Below are 17,940 nucleotides of genomic sequence, written 5' to 3' on the forward strand. Positions count from 1 at the left end.
AATGCAGAAGTACTTGTGCTATTTGGTATATACAGGGCGTTGCCACTATCACACAGCGCAATTGCATAAGAGAGGATTGGAGCCACATGAAACAAAGCTAGTGCATATCCCAGTGTACCGTAGACGCTGCTACCAGTTTCCTCGTAAATGACAAATAATTAATTCCTCATAACCATGTTTGTCACTGAAAACGTACTCCCGTTATTATCAAAATGTTAATGAGACAGATGTGTGCATGTTGAAACGAGATCTGTCTGAGCTACTTTCAACAACGTACTGATTGCGGGCTCATTTTTTTTTCTGTTAAAAAAAAGCCTGCTGAATAAGAAAAATAAAGCGCGACTATACCACTGCGGGCATAAAAAAAAAGCCCGCTGAAAAAAGCTCACATTGAGATAGTCAGTAACACTGAAGGAAATGTAGAAAAAAAAATGCAGATCGTGCTATCTGCCACTTGCGATCCGAAGAAACGCACTACCTTAATCTTACACAGTACGGCTGTAATCAAACAATCAGAACAGTGATCCGGTCACGTTATCAATAATAACAGTTTACCCAGAGATAAAAATGGTGATAGCGACGTACAAAATCAAGTGGAAGGAATCCCTGGAAAAGTGGGACACATGTTGGCATCCGACCCTAACCAATGTGCTAAAAACTGGTTTTTGCAACGGAAAAGAGGCAAAGCGGTTGCTTCCAGGAAGAATATTTGAGGGCGCTTCTTTCTTTTGTGGGTTTGAGCGCAATCACGTGGTCTTTTTTTATTTCGCCGGTTTTTTTTACTCACAGAAAGAAATGAATACATTAATGGAAGTAGTAAAGATGTCATTTTAACATGTGCACATCGTCATTATTGACATTTTGATAATTAGGCATTTAATTCTCGAGGTACAAATTTATTTGGACTACTTAGTTACTAGTGATTAACAAAAAATTAGTGGCGGCTACTTCTATATATACTGAGAACAATAATCACTAGGTTTGCTTCACGTAACGCCGTTTCTCTTTTTTTTTTTGCTGTGTGATAATTGGGACGTCCAGTATATCGTAGAGTTTCGCGCCACTAGATACCGTCCCCAGCGTTGGTGCTTTTTCAATGCACTTCACAGGTAATAGGGCATTCTGCAGATGCTTATTCTTAGGGCCCCAGCTAAGGCTGCGGTACGAACGGCATTCACACGAAACGTTACTGCAGGCATACGCAATGCCAATGCGAATAGGTGGAGAGCTAGGAAGAAAAAGGAGTTGAAAGCACCGTCGCTGTAATCGCTGATTGAGATCGCACGAATTCTGGTTTCTATATAGGTTTGTTCACTAATGGGATTAGCCTAATACTTGAAGCATTGCGAATATGTATAGTGAATCTGGCCAAGAGATATTTTAGGTAGTACCTGTATCTCAATATTCAGATCTTAATATAGTTGTATAGGAAGACAGCAGTCATATCAAACTAAATTGATTTGACGTACAAAGGTGTTAGCACGCAATGCACACAGAATTTCACATTCTTACACAGATATGAGAATTATCAGAACTTTGAACGCGTGCATACAATGAGTACCATCCATCCATCCATCCATCCATCCATCCATCCATCCATCCATCCATCCATCCATCCATCCATCCATCCATCCATCTTTCCATCCATCCATCCATCCATCCATCCATCCATCCATCCAACCATCCATCCATCCATCCATCCATCCATCCATCCATCCATCCGTCCATCCATCCATCCATCCATCCATCCATCCATCCATTTATCCAACCATCTATTTATCCATCCCTCCATAGATTCATCCATCCATCCATCCACCCATCCACCCACCCACCCATCCATTCGTCCGTCCGTCCGTCTATCTATCTATCTATCTATCTATCTATCTATCTATCTATCTATCTATCTATCTATCTATCTATCTATCTATCTATCTATCTATCTATCTATCTATCTATCTATCTATCTATCTATCTATCTATCTATCTATCTATCTATCTATCTATCTATCTATCTATCTATCTATCTATTCAGAGATTTATTGATAATTTTGTTTGTTGTCCTTGACATTTATCAGTATATTTCACAATTCAGTAAACACAAAGTATATTTCAGTAAACACAATTCCTCCAGCATGTTATTCAAAATGCTATTGCCGACGTATATGGGATAAGTTTTAGTCAACAATTCAGAAAAATTGTACTAGACCAGCAACAAATCTCGGGTTTTTTCATTATTTTTTTTCATTATTTTTTTCATTATTTTACGAAGTGTTTTTAAATCTTATTTGACAGTATTGGTTGTGAGAAAAACGGTCCCCTTTTTTTTTCAATCTCATACACTCAAATTAGGAAGGCACACTATGCTGTACTGCCGTCAAGCATAAGTGTACAGTGTAAATTTTGAGCCAAGACTCAAGCATGAGCGTAAAGAGAGAGAGAGAGATGAAGTGAGGGAAGGAGAGGATGATGCACCAGAATTGTAGGATATGGTTTGCTGCCCTGCACTGAGAAGAAAAGAGGAGATGGAAGGTGAATGGAAAAGTAGACGTGCGAAAAAAAAAAAAGGAGCGGGGCTGCTATGACCTATTTGATAGGCTACTACCTCGCAAGAAGCTCAATATAGCCATGAATGATTTTCTGTGCGAAGACAGATCGTGTCCGGTTTCGAACATTGCCTGTTTTGACAAGGACCTCTCGTCAAGACAGGCTCACGCAGAAGATAGCGGCCGTCCGTTCGCACTGTGGAGAAGACGGTGGCTTAGAATTTGCTCTGTTTTTTTTATCGCCTGAACGTCAAATAATCAAAGGCTTTAATCAAGTGAGATGTGTTCTCTAGTGCCTTTTTTTTCTCTTCTTTGTTACGTACGTACATAATCACGAGGGATTAATGCAAAATCATTGTACTCTTTCCAGATTTATTTTGGCAATGACAGCTACAGTTTCTTTTTTTATTGACCCAGGGTTTTCGGGGTTGCTACTGATACTGGACACGCTTAGTTGGAGCGACAGCGAGTGTCAATTACCACAGCACACGATATACGTACACGGTCTCAATAAGCCTGCTTAATTCAGCAACGTCGACTCAATTCATGTAGCTCAATTTATTCAAAGTCATTCGTTATTTTCTTTGTTTCCTCATAAAATAGGTCGCAGGAACTGTGTTTCAAGCTCTCAGCACCACCTGACATTTAATCGCAAAGATCCAACACGTGGGATGAAAGCAGCTAGGCAGTTTGTCAAAAATATTATTCCTTTCTTACTAATATTATTACCGACTGTATACCATACTGCATTAAAACCAGCAATATTTTATAGCAAGAAGTCTAAGATTGACCCTTTGGCGGCACTTTAATCATTTCTTTCGTGCTGTTTTTTTAAGCGAAAGCACGGGCCTAAACATCAAACCAAAAAGGATAAAAAATAGGCGATTATATTGAAAGTGTTCGACCACCTTCAAAAACAAAGTTCTCTACTAATTGCAACAAAAACTTTCCCGCTAAACTAAAAAAAAAGAACAACACCAAAACAAGCCCTTAGAGAAGCAGACGTTGCAGCTCGCCGATCGGGCAAGGTCAATTGATTTTACGGGAAAAATATTGACCAGTCCGTCGTCTCCCTTAATTTTAGAGCCTAAAATAGATCGAGCCGTCGTTCGGCAGGGCTTTCGCTTTTGTTTCCAGAGACCATCGCGCTACAAAACGTCAGCTTCGGTAATTGCCGGAGAATAGAAAATGCGATCAACCATGATTTAATCACCCATGGAGCAGCGCGACGTCTAGGAATAATGAGCGTTAGCGAGCGTCAATGCCACTGCTGCCATTGCGCTAGCTTGCGTACAGCGAGACGATAACGTTTAAAATTGAAAGAAAGATGCTACATAGACATATAGAGATATTATCAGTGCGTTCATTCGCATATTTCATTGTTGTATTCTTGTATTTGTTTTGTTAACTGCCTTCTAGAATATTTTATAACACTTCTCCATCTAAGGAAATGTATCAGTGTCAGTGACAGTGCGGACGGCCTAAAACAATATCCGCCTTTCAATTAATGCGTTATCTAAAGTTCCCCGTCAGGCCTGTATTTCAATGGACACCTGGAGGAAAAACAAACACGAAGTAGATTTTCAATAGGAGATAACGTATCGGAGCAAAGACTTATTATATGCACGTATTAATTCTATGAGACAATAAAGACTGCGTATGCCTGTTTTTAATTGCATCCCCTTCTCCTGCTTCCAAATTTCATGATGATGTAGTTCTTTGCACTGTGGGACATCCTCACGGCAGCGAGTTTGAAGGAGTCCCCAATGTTTAAAGGTATGCGAAGCCACTGGAAGACAGAGTTCGGACTTTTCACTAGACCCGCCACCAAGATATAATTGTTTCGCGCGTTTTGTATGCTTGCGAAACCCGCAGCTGCTCTGTTATCAAACCACGGATCGCAGCTCCATTAATAATTATTTCATCATAATCATAATTATCACTGAAAACATACTCCCGTAATTATCAAAATGTTAATTAGGTAGATGTGTGAATGTTGAAACGACATCTGTCTGAGCTGCTTTCAGCAACGTACACTTTGCGTTGCTCATTTTTTGCTGTTTATTTTTCCTGTTTATTTCTTCCTGTAAACACAAAAAATAACACGTGACCATACCACTACGCACATCGAAAAGAAGAGCCCCCATATGAGTTCACTTTGAGATAGCCACCAGCGACGAAGAAAATATAGAAAGAAAAATGTACGAATCGCACTATCTGCCCCTTCCCGCCCGAACAAACGTGCTGCGCCGCTTTGACCTCACACAGTTAAGCACCAATCGCTCTAATCAGAACAGTGATTCGGCCGCGAACAGTTGAACGTGACGTATGACGTGATAGCGATCTACAGCCGACCGCAAAAGTTTGCGGACCACGTGCGCGTGCCAAACTGCCTGTCCGTGCCACCTAGCGGTGCGCCATCTACTGTCGACCGCAGTTCTGGGCCGGAAACGGGTCGTCTTCTTATACACTGGCCTGTAAGTTTTTCTACTGCCACGTGGCGCATTGTTAGTTTGCGGTTTTCACGCGAAGCGCTTATCTGCAGTATGACCGTCACATTGCTGTTTTCATAGGAGGATCGAAACTGTCACGGCGTGCCTCAAACGGCGTTCCGTTGGCTAGGTGTCACTTCAGCGAGCGAGTGCTGGCAATGGAAAAGAAGCAATTCGATTGCTTCCCGCAAGATTATTTGAGGGCGCTGCTTTCATTCACAGGTGCGAGCGCAGTCACGTGTTATTTTGTTTAGAAAAAGTTGTTAACGATTTAGAGTACTACGTACTGTACTATGGGAGAGCAGCTTCTAATATTGGCACTCGTTCGTCCCTGCTGGCCGTAATAGTAGTGTGTAACCAGTATTACATTTTGACCTCCAAGGTGGTGCCGGTGAGAGATTTCTTCTGTGCGTTGTTGAACAATAAAAGATAGTGCTCAATGTACATGCCAATGGCTGCTAAGGGGGAATGAGAGACCGGATAATTCGGCTTTTAGTTAACACGCACGCTGCGAATTTTTTATGGTTCAACAACGCACAGATGAAAAGAAATGGTTGCTACGTTATAGTCGCTGGGCGTAACCTCCTAGGTTTTAGAAAGGTTTAGCGACCGTTCGGCCGCAGTGCCATGAAAACAGTGAACTAGTATATACCATGAACTCGAGGTGGTTAAAGGTGGGAAGTAGACACGAAGCGCAAGCCGCAAGAACGTGTGCGTGTGCCTCCTTTCGTTCATTCCTTGGAAGGTCCACTGGATGGCGGTGCTTCTATATCAGGACTATATGATGAAAAGTTGCGAGATGGTGGTACTTGAAGTGTTGAATAGGTGGACGAACGGACACACAGACAGATGCATGGACGGACGCACGGATGGCTGCACGGACGGATGGACGCATGGACGGACGCAGGAGCGAATGCATGGACGAAAGCAGGGACGGACGCACAGATGAACGTGCGGACGCACGAACAGACGCACGCACAGACGGGCGGATGAATGCAGGGGCGGCTACACAGACGCAGGCATGGATGGACGGAAGCAAGAACAAATGGACGGACGGATGCTTCGCCCCACTATACATCATTCCCTCGGGGGATACGCTGCCATTTTTTCATATTTTGCAGGCTTTTTTTCTTTATTGTCAGAAAATTGAGCACGCAAATAATACATTGATGGAAGTATAACAAAGGCAGGTGTCATTTCAAGTCGTAAACATCTGCCTCGTTGACGCTCTGATAATTAGGCAAGTATTTTTCGATTTACAAGTATAAGTGGAATAATGATATGATAGAAATTACCGAAAATATTAGCAACACATGTTTCCATCGCGTAACGCTGGTCCTGTTATCTTGTTAATCGTGCTGCGTAACAATGAATACTACGCCATATATATATATATATATATATATATATATATATATAAATTAATGAGATCTAACAGACAATAATTCCAAGGGATGTATAGGGGAAGTTATTAGAACAAATGTAATGTAAATAAGAAGAAAGAAAAGAAGAAAAGTGGGTGAAAAAATAACCAGCCGTGAGCAGGAATCGAATCTACGACCTTCGAATAACGCGCTCGATGCTCTGACCACTGAGGTATTACAGTGGCCTTCCCCCAACCCACTTTCTTGTGTTTATATGTGAAGTTAAACGCGGGAGTGTCAGTCAGCGCCATTCGTAGCCAAACGGCGAGTGTAGACGATAGTTATAGCGCGAGAACAAAACAACGACACAGAGACAAGAAGGACACGAAAGACTTCTTGTCTCTGTGTCGTTGTTTTGTTCTCGCGCTATAACTATCGTCATGCCATACCAACTAGCCCAAGCGGCCACACTTCTAGGCGAGGGTAGAACATGGCGAGTGTTCTACACTCGCCGTTAGGCTACAGATGGCGCTGACTGACACTCCCACGTTTAACTTCACATATAAACACAAGAAAGTGGGTTGGGGGAAGGCCGCTGTGATAGCTCAGTTAACAAAGAAAAAAAGCTGTGATAGCTCAGTGGTCAGAGCATCGAACGCGTTATTCGAAGGTCGTAGGTTCGATTCCTGCTCACGGCTGGTTAATTTTTCACCCCCTTTTCTTTCTTCCTATTTACATTACATTTGCTCTAATAACTTCCCTATAAATTCCTTGACATTATTGCCTGTTAGATCTCATTATTATTGTGTCAAAACACGGAAAAACGAGCCCTTAGGTATACACCTGTTTCCCTTATATATATATATATATATATATATATATATATATACATATATATATATATATATATATATATATATATATATATATATATATATATATATATATATATATATATATATATATATATATATATATATATATATTTGCAATTGAAGCAGAACCCAATAATGAAAAGCGTTGAGCGAGAAAGAAAGAAAGAAAATGGAAAACTAAAAGAATGCAGACCAATGGGGGCTCCCGGCAGCGGTTTCGAAATTCGGCGATGGTGAGGTTTCCGGTGATGCAACCGATTATCAGCTTCTCGGCCATCACCTGGTCAAACTGGAAGTGTGCAAGACGACATGTTAAAAAGATTATCCAGCACTGATGTGTGAATACGATAGATTAATTGATTGACTGATCATAATCTTATAAACTAATGCTGAGACAAAAACTAAGAGACACGTGGTTATGTTAATTCATAGATTAGTTCTGACCTGTTCATTAGGCGGCGTGCAAATTTATTAAACACACGTCTTTCTGCAGTTCACCCCGACTGAAATTTCATCGTTGCAGTCATACATTAAAAGAGTGACATAAAGCGAACAGGTTATATGACGCTCATGACAACTGATTCGTCTATGAGTGGTATTACGGTGAAGGACGACAAAACGGGAACGGCAGTTTCGACTCAATATCGTGATAGCCTTTGCACGATTCCCGGCATGCCTTACCCGTCACCGTCGTCTAGTAATTGGGTGCACGCTCGTATGCTGACCCGCACGTCGCGGTACTTAGTGATGGCTGTGGTGGCCCCAGTTTAGATGGAGGCGACAATTGTAGAGGCCGGTATGCTTGGATTTGGGTGCATGTTAGACTTCAGGTTGGTGAACTTTCCGGAGCCTTCCACTATGGTACCTCCTGCGACCTTCTGGATGTGAAACACAGAGCCTTGGTTATTATTATTGTTAATATTATTATTATTATTAATATTATTATTATTATCAATATTATTATTGTTGTTGTTCATGTTGTTGTTCAGGTACCATTTCGTCATTACATTTACAAATGGGTAGCAGAATATCAATATAGGAAAAAAATGTCATTAGGGGATTTATGTTACTGTTTAGCATACATCCAGCCACGACACGTGTTGCCCCTTCGTTCAGCGGCAAGCAATACGTTCGCCAGCATGACTCTGAAAACACCTCTGTATTGCAGCACGAGTTCAACATTCCGCCATTTCTCATAACTACGCGAATCGTGCATGATCAAAGGCATTTCGATGCTTCGAAATATAGCTCACTATAGTTTGATTGTCAACCGTTCACTGCAGTCGATCAGTAGTCAAGGTCCTCGGCTGCATACCAGGAGGTCGCGGGTTTCTTCCCGGCAGCAGGGTAGGCATTTTGGTGGACGCGATTTGTTATAGGTCCATACGCTGTGCGATGTTAGTGCACGTTCAAAAAACGCCGGTTGGTCGCAATTTCCTGAGCCCTCCACTACAATGTCCCTCAATCTTATCATGCGTTCGGGAGGTAAAAATTGGGTTATCATGCTTACCTATCATTGTAAATGTAGTTGTAACGCTAGTAATTGCGCCTAGAATAAGCTGCAATAGTGAAAGCGAATGGTGCGAGTACGCTATGGATAACGCTGAGCGCCCGCAATCCTCTCAACCCATCTGGTTCTCACCGAAGACTGGCATGTGTTTGTACGTGTACGGGACTTCGCTTTTTCTCTTCTCCTCATTACCTATACCTTCCAAACTCTCCGCAGCCTTTTGAAGTTTACTGGAGCCCCCGCCTACCATAGGGGCATCAGCCTAGGGAGGAAAGGGAGCGCGAGCCCCCCCCCCCCCCCCAACTCCTGAGAAAAGTTGGGGGAGGGCAGACTACCCCCCCTCACTTTCGACAGTGGTCACTTTGGCTGCACGCTGAGATTGGCAACGTCATGAGCGCGGTGAAATTGCATGCAAAACATTTTAGCTGTGTGGTGATATAACTTTTACTTCTGCGTGCGTGTGTGCATAGTCTGCGCGGTAAAGCTGTTAGATAAATCGTGCCGCTTGACATGCGTACTGCTCCTCGGCAATTTGCATTCACCTTTAATTAGTCAATGCTGGACATTCCGGCTAATGACCATTGGGTGAAGAAGGAAGAATGAGCGCGTTCAGCGAAGGTTCGTAGAAAAAGACATGTCCTTTTGGTTCTTCATAACTCCGATGACGAAGTCAAGTTGGTTGAGCGCACAAGCCTGCCCTACTTACGGCTCATCGATTGTAAAAAACGCTGTCCCACAAAATTAGTAAAGCCCTTCTGCTGCTTACGTAACCCCACTGAAGGTTGGCCACGCTGTGTGCATGGCGTCATTGAGGCACTACAGCACACTTGCGCTAGTTCAAGAAATGGCCAAATTGAGATACGGGTGGCGCAGTCTGGCAATTAGTCAAATCGCAATCGATGCTATAATAGTGTTTTACGTGATCGCCCTCTGTGCCAGACTAAGTAGAAGATGTAACAAAAAAAAGCTAGCTTCCCAATAATCTGGCATACTAGATTATGGCGGCTCTAGTGATCCGAGTGCAAGCCATTTTGTGCCGCACGGCAACACGACACGAAGTGCCCTGTATAGTGTCCGTGTCTATGCCTATACGCCGAGATTGTACTCTGTGCGCGTAGACTCACAAAAAATAAAGTGCACTTGCGACAACCTGTAAACGTTACCAGACAGCTAAAGAAAAATATGGGAGCATGCGGTAGCACACCTACATTTTTCAGCCTCATCGACCATACGTTAGACTATATGCGTAGATTGGCCGTTAAGCAAACGCTGTTGGTTCAGCTTTCTTCGATCGAAGGGGCCACTAGTTACACTTGAAAACGCGACGAACTGCAGACACCTTTCGCTTATGTGTTACGGTCTATTCGGCCGCACTGAGACTGGCGCTAAGCAAACCATTCGGATAGCTGGAGGTTGATTAGGGTATTGTGGTAGTTTGGTGCGAAAGAACTCGAAGCACAGAAGGAGGAAGTTGGTTCTGATGCTTTCCGCACGCGCACAACGCTGACTTAACCATTAGAGTGTACACCTAGCAGGGTGGTTATCACTATGGCAATGTCCTACATTCATTTTGAACGACTGCTCTGCACTTGACGTATTTATTAAAGTGCGGCAAACAATTATCAGAAAGAACAGAGCAAGGGCATGTTGCATTATGTTGGGGGGTCTTGGTGCTTATCGCTGTTCATAATTTATTGGTATTGCAAACACCACATAGATTCTCTGGAACTTGCTCTGCTCGCCATGTACCCTCGCTGGACGTTGCGTGTGTAATATACGTACATCGGGAAACTAGCCTCAGTGAGGCGTTTAGTTTGCTTATTAAAGCTGGACCGAATCATGTGATGATTCAAAAACGCTCTGTGAAGGTCCTGCCATCAGACGATTCGGTCCAGTTTTAATCAGCAAACTAAACGCCTCACTGAGGCTGGTTTACCGATGTACGTTCTCACCACCGTTGCTGAGCGTTTACTCCGAGAAATCAGAATGAGCCCACAGAATAATGCTCGAACCCAAACAAAGGATAAAGGACGGGAGAAACAAAACTTTGTTGTTATTCTCTATATCCACGGCGTCACTCCCAACCTCAAAAAAGTGGCCAACAGGTGCGACGTAGACCTGGGTTTTTCTGCCCTAGAAAAGCTGAATAGGTACCCCGCCGCGGTGGTCTAGTGGCTAAGGTACTCGGCTGCTGACCCGCCCGGCGCGGGTTTAAATCCCGGCTGCGGCGGCTGCATTTTCGATGGAGGCGGAAATATTGTAGGCCCGTGTGCTCAGATTTGGGTGCTCGTTAAAGAACCCGAGGTGGTCAAAATTTCCGGAGCCCTCCACTACGGCATCTCTGATAATCATATCGTGGTTTTGGGACGTTAAACCCCACAAATCAATCAAAGCTGGATAGGTTGTGCAAGGCCGTGAATATTGGTTCCAGGGGACAGCGGGGATGCAAAATCAAGCATCGGAAGCAGTACGTTTCATGCATCTAAGCGGTGGTGTACTCTTTACCCCTGTCTTGTGGCAAGTGGTACATCGGCGGCTGTTTAAATGAGTGCTTGAAAAAGAACGCTCACAACGTCTCTTCTACAGTAACGGGCCACCTCGGCATTCATTGCCGAGACTGTGGTTTTGTCCGCGACTTTCAGCATTGTACCGTCATTAGGCATCATCGGGACCAGATGATACGCGAAATTTATGAGCCTGCAGAATTAGAAAGTCTGGGCAGTGCATGTGTCAGCAGGCCTTCGATTGCTCTATCACAAAAAGAAATAGATTTTCTTCAGAACGTTGGCACACGTGTCGTTCATGAAGCGCTATCACGATGATTACTCGGTTGTTAGGTCAATTCTGTTTTCCTTGATTTGTATTTTCTCTTTTTTGTCAGATACTGCTCAAGAATATATTGCGCAGTTCCAGCAAATAAATCTTGTTGTAAGTCAATGCCGCTGTCTGTCTCCTTCTTTTCTTGTTCCTCGTTATTGGCGCTGTTATTTATGGGAACCATAAATTTGCACAAGTTCTTTAAAAAAAAAACAGACAAAGAAAACGTATCACAGGCGAGAAAAAGAATGTGTTCGCTTTTTCAATTAAGTTGACCACCGGAGCGTCTCTAAATGGATGATGACGTAAAGTAGTTTAATTTCTGTTTGCAAAGCTTCAGCTGGTTTGAAGAATTAAAACGTTGCAAAAATCTTTGGCTTTCCGACAGCGTAGTCTGCTTACTTTTTTCGGGCGTAGATGGTACTATGTTACAAGATTCCATGATGTCAGCGAATAATTACGCTTGGGGTGGAAATATTGGTTCTATAAGTAACTACTTGTTGTTCAATTCTGCCGGTTCCTTCTCTTACCCCCTTCACCTGAGCAGGACAGCTAACCGGAACTTGGTTGACCTTCTTGCCTTCCCTCTGCCTTTCTCTCTTTATCTCCTGTTCTACGATACACGGTGACTGCGATCGCAAGCATCAATTTATTTGCATTGAAGAAGTCTAAATAACTACACAAGCGCAGCAAGTGCCATTCGTTTGCAATCTAACATCTCTAAATAGAGAAGACTACAATGAGATTAGAGCGGTGGGCTGAAGAGACTGCTTCAGTGCATAATTTTATTGTAAATTACAACAGAAAGCCGCTGACTGCCTCGGCGGCGTTTTCACAGCCAGTGACTCCTGCCTCTGTAGACGTTCTCAGCGGCAATATTCAATCGTGGCAAATACGCAGTGTCCCGTATTTAGGTTAAAATTATTTTTTTCTAATTGCGTTTTAATTACTTAATTAGTTGACTCTACTTTTCGAACTGAATAGGCAACACTTCAATCTTCGAGTAAATTATAGAGGCTGTTTTTTTTTTTGACAATACAGGTTTCTTTAATAATTCTGCGGCAGTCACTTCATATGCGTGAGCATGGGGCTGCACAATGGGACTCGCCCCACACCAATGTCACATACATCAGTAATAACCCCCTTCCCTCCTGCCCGCCATGACAATGTAATACTACCGGTGTTTTACGTCCCGAAACCACGATGCGACACACGAAGTGGAGGGCTCCGGAAATTTCGACCACCTAGAGGTCTTTACCGTGCACTTACATTGCACAGCACACAGGCCTCTTGCGTCACTGCGACGACACGCACATTATCACGCTCCAAGACTAAATCCGGCTAATAGCTTACACTCCAGCTCGTGTAGTCTTCGCACACAAACCCTACAGGTTGCGGCAGAAACTATTTGCTATCCCCCCAGTCTCACTGAGATAACTAATTGAAGAATCGAATATATAACCATTTATAGTTATCTTGCGGCCGTCCTTTTACATGAAAGAGTTGCAGGACGTGAAAATGTACCACGTACCCATTTTTAAGACTTACCAACACATCCAGAATTTGTGATAACAATAATAATCGAAATTCATTGGCCCGCTTACAGCAATCTCAGAACTGAGTGCACCGGGCGCCAGGGAAATTCCGCCCATGTTGTGTTACGCTGGACCAGGAGTTCATGCGACGAACTCACAAAGTGAAAAAAAAAATGCGTAGCAACAGAGTCAGGTTCGTGAAAATGGCAGATCACCTGAAATACACAAGTTGACTTCTCATACGACAAATGCGCCCAAGTGGTGACGATGAAAAACGCAATTAGTGATGTTCGTTGTTTGCTGACGCTTCTGTTTTCATGTCGACATCGCGTTAGAGTCCACATATCTGCCAAAAGAGCTATGGGCAGCAGTGGTCAATGAATATTTTATGTGAAATGATAATCACAAAAGCAAGCACACAAACAAACAAACAAACAAATGCGTGGTAAGTGACGAACAAACGTTGCCAACCATAGCCGCTGTCATGCAGCGTTGACAGCGATAATGTTGTCCCTCTCGGTGTCCTCCTTTACACCCAATTCATGGTGAACTTCCGGATACAGTCGATGTACAGAATGCCGCAGAGTGTCTTTCCAAATGTTTAAAGAAACTTTAAGTAAAAAAGCGACAAAAGCAAAGAGAGCAGAACAAAATAATTCTACCTTTCCTTTGAAGTTCTCTCGAGCACATTTGGAAGCTCCCTTGGATTCTCTCTCTGCAGCGAGCCAAGAAATAAAAAAACAAGTGAGGAAGTTGGTCAAATAAAGGAGGGCTTTTTTATTGCGCGATGTTGTACCCACGAAAAACAAGAGAAGATACACACACACAAACATAAAGGAAAAACTTTGGTTGAATACATTTAGGAGGGACGGCGATGGCAGATTTTCCTCTAGCTGCTTCACTATAGCATGGAGCGTTGACTCTGCCGTTTCGTCTAAGGTTCTTAGTTTGTAATAAATACCATTATATTGCGCTTAGAATGCCACGAACATGCACGTTAAAGTGATCCCCTTCTTTCAATGAAGTTAAGTAAAAAAGGTATGTATAGTTTTTTGATGGACGAGTGCTAAATTGCCACTGATTCTTTTTTCCTACTAAAGAGCATTAGAAATGGTATATGTGGTTCATGAATTTGCGTCGTGAAAACAAACTCCTGTTATTGTACTTTTCACACAGACACTTCACGAACGAATTGCGGTCTCTCATTTTAGCTTGATAGTTCCTTATTATTTGCGAGCAACGAAATCATCGTATGATGTTTACTTTGCCGAAGCCCCAATCTCGAAGCTCAACAACAAAGGAGGATTGTAAGGCATGCGCGGGCTTCTTCTATTTCTGCCCGCATAAAGGGTGCAGGCTTACTTGTTTGTTCTGGAGGCTGAGGAATATCTTACACAAAGAAAAATCGTTGCTGTTATTCATCACTTTCAGCAGTAATATTGCCTCATGAAAGTAAAGACATCAATATAACGGAAAGGTGGGCTAGTTGTTTAGGGTTCATAATGAATTGAATGGGGCCGCGTTAGGACGAATACACGAATGAAAAAAAAAACACAAGTGCTGCCCATCAAATTCTTTTAAAAGCTTCAAAATTTTCTCAGGAAACAAGGCGACAAGAAACTTCTTATTTGCGATTTCTCTAAACAAAGACCTCAGAATATTCGTAGGCCGGGTCGCTGCAAATCCCGTCAAGCTTAATATTCTTGTCGCACGCACAATCAAAGTGAATTTAAAGCAGCGTAGGTACAGTGCGAAGATGTCCCGTTCTTTTCTTTCCCGGTTTGTTTATAAACACTCCGCGAATGGCTGACATTGCTCAGGCAAAGATCAGTGCTCTTGTTTGTTACGTGATCTAACAAGAAAGTTTGAGAACTCCCCTTCTCCAACTGCATGGCGAGGACAACTCAACTGCAACGTTAAGGGTATTGTGATGGAGGGACACAGATCTTCTAGTATGGCAGTCAAGTTCTCACCACTTACGTTTTTCACGGGTCCCTCGAGAACTATGTGGAACGCTCGACGCTAACCAGAGACACACGAAGCTATCGTGAATAACACGTGCTACTTAACTGATCGTGTGGAAAATGACCGATTTGGCATTCACTGTTTGGCAGCGCTTTCATCATTCTGCTTTGACAGAAACACTGACGCGACTGAAACATTTTCCAATGAATTGTAGTTGGTGTAGTTGTACAAAACGTCGCAACGTGTCGCTATCAACTTTGCAACTGCCGTCAGAGAGTGAGAGAGAGAATAAAAGGAGAGAAAGGCAGGGAGGTTAACTAGAAATTGGAGCATCCGGTTTGCTACCCCGCACTAAAAGAAGGGAGAATGGGAAATAAAGATGGGAAAGAAAGCAAAGATTGAAATAGACGTGCGAAAGAGAACAGAAAAAAAAAAACTGAGCTGGGGTGCTATAGCCTAATCAATAGGCCACTGCCACGCAAAAAGTCCAAAAAGACCTTCACTGATTTTCTGCACAAAGACTGCCGTCAGCCACTCATTGAACCCTAAGAATGTAAACAGTAAGAAGTCTGCATTCTAAAACTATGTTGTTAGAAGCAAAATCACCTATTGGCATAGTAGCCGGAAGATACTGCACGCAAAAAAGGGAGCCATTCGACGGGGAGATGTGAGCTCTCTTTTTCCGGTGTTCTCCTGTCACTCTGGTAGTTAGCTTGAACTGACACCATTCAAACATGTGTGCGGATTGTAAGCTTATAGCCAAGAGAGAAAACGTGAAGTTGTGTAAAAAAAACAAAAACAAATCTATTTTTTCCCACAAACAAGAAAGTACTTGTAGCAAACGTCACGTGATTTGGCTGTGCCAAAATGATAAGAGTGACCAGGCCGTGCGCTCTTTGATGTGGAGCAAAGCTGACCAAAAAAAAAAGCAGAAAAGATACAGAACGGAACATTTTTACGTTAGAGGGAGCCAATAAAATTCGACATTTTTTAAGGATTGCCTACTCATCATTCCCCGAGACATTACGGGTTAAATAAAATGTCTGGCCCTGCGAGAACCACAATACTTTTCTATATTGCTGGGAAAAATATTGTAATTAAATGTATGGAAAATAACCACTTTGCGAATTCCACTACAATTAGCGCTTTCGTGTTCCACTACCCTCGTGCTTTATGTTGCAATGATTTTGCAAAATAGTGTGACTTTTAGTCCCCAACAACGAGGTTAAAAATGTGCTAATTGCTGCATGTAATAAAACTACAAAAAAGCGCTCACTTGAAAAAAGAAATACCTGGAAATATGCTGTTACAACTGCCAATAAACCTATTATATTTTCAATTTATATTTCAGGACATAGTACACTTTTGAGCTGAGCAGAGGCTCTGAGATAGGAACATGAATTTCTAAAATGTGCTCCTTGGATTAAACTAAGACGTTTGTAACACATTAAGATTACCTGAGAAAATACGAAAGAAGATGCATATAATAGAGAAGCACCGAACGCATCATGTGCGCGTATGTGTGCAGATTTATTAATAATGTGAGCATGAGAAATCATGAGCAAAGTACCATTGTAAGGCATACTGGCCTGCCACCACTTCCACTAGAGGAGAAGGATCGACTGATGCGTTTCGATAATTTCCGAAAGCTCTATCATCAGCTTTGCGAGGATGTTAACGATACTTAAAACACCGGCCTTCCACCTCATCTTTCAATGTACATCTCTGGTGCGAACATCAGATCACTGCGATACTTCTTTTCGAGAGTACGCACCCAAATCACATCCGTGCGGTATGGGTTTCTGTCCTCTAGCGAAGAGCACGGCGACTGCAGCGAGAACCGAGAAGCTCCATAAGCAGATGGTTCCACCTTGCCGACACATGTTGCCGCTGAACGCAGCAGCAGCACCGACGCCGTAGGCCTAACGCCCTTGCACCGTGCTTCTCGGGGGCGTTCTTGAAAAGAAATAAAGAAAAAAAAAGTTGCGACGAGGAGACGATGCGGACGCAGCGTGGCCGCGTCGGTCGCGAGCGAGGCGCGTGTTAAGCGCATGCGCAAAGAGAGCAGCTTCTGGAACAGGAGTTGGAATCACCCGTTCTTTCTTCGAGAAGATTGCGCAAGCCGACATCATCATCTCTTAGTCGTGTTTCTTCTCCATATCGTATACATCCCGAACAAGCTTGTGAAACACGGTCCGTCGGTCGTTGTTGTGCGCGACCCTTAACAGCGAGTCACCACAACGCTGTAGCTATAGATTGACGATTTTGTTCGTTCTTTAACGGCATCACGCTTTCTCCCCCTCTCCTGACTTCTCTCCCTTGCCCTCACTCCTTCTACACCACCGCGGTACGTCTCTCCCCTTTCCTGTCTACTATAGCGAATTCCTCTGTACAACACTCCGTGCTTTCCTGCTTCACCGTTTCTGTCCCGCAATCTCGATTTCTTTCTGTTTTTGTACACCCCTTTTCTCGACGCCTCTTACGACGTTGTTCGGCATGAATGCGCGATGCATTTGGGCTCTTTTCATACGCGCGTTACCCTGATTTACTGGCCCGTCTTTCCGTGTTTTTCTTCTCCTCCTTTTTCCCCGTGCTCCCATCACGTCGCTCTTTGCTTGATCCCCTCACTCGTCCATTCGAGCTCCTCTCTGCAGCCCTTACAGCTCTATGCACGTGTTGCTTATCAAGTCGGCCACTATGTTGTGCTCACGTATGAAAGAGAGGACTCGGTAAAAGGAGGAGTTAGAGGAGACAGACACAGCCAGAAAGAGAACGAAAAAAAAAAGGAGAGCTTCAAAGACAGTTCGATGAATCCCTGACTCGTATTTCCATTGAATGC

General features: G+C 43.2%; 1 protein-coding gene across 2 annotated transcripts in view; it reads right to left on the reverse strand.

Moving 5' to 3' along the window:
- LOC119178284 (uncharacterized) overlaps window positions 1–17,057 on the reverse strand; it is a 36,564-nt gene extending 19,507 nt beyond the window's left edge. For both annotated transcript variants that reach the window (XM_075886515.1, XM_037429478.2), the window contains exons 1-3: window positions 16,876–17,057; window positions 13,799–13,851; window positions 7,468–7,563 (exon numbers count right to left, since the gene is read on the reverse strand). In XM_075886515.1, coding sequence (XP_075742630.1) covers window positions 7,468–7,563; window positions 13,799–13,851; window positions 16,876–16,984 — 258 coding nt within the window. In that variant the 5' untranslated portion in view covers window positions 16,985–17,057. The remainder of the gene's footprint in view (window positions 1–7,467; window positions 7,564–13,798; window positions 13,852–16,875) is intronic.
- Between the last annotated feature and the right edge of the window lie 883 nt (window positions 17,058–17,940).

The sequence above is a fragment of the Rhipicephalus microplus genome, chromosome 1 (assembly GCF_043290135.1).
Source record: "Rhipicephalus microplus isolate Deutch F79 chromosome 1, USDA_Rmic, whole genome shotgun sequence".
Classification (NCBI taxonomy): Eukaryota; Metazoa; Arthropoda; class Arachnida; order Ixodida; family Ixodidae; genus Rhipicephalus; species Rhipicephalus microplus.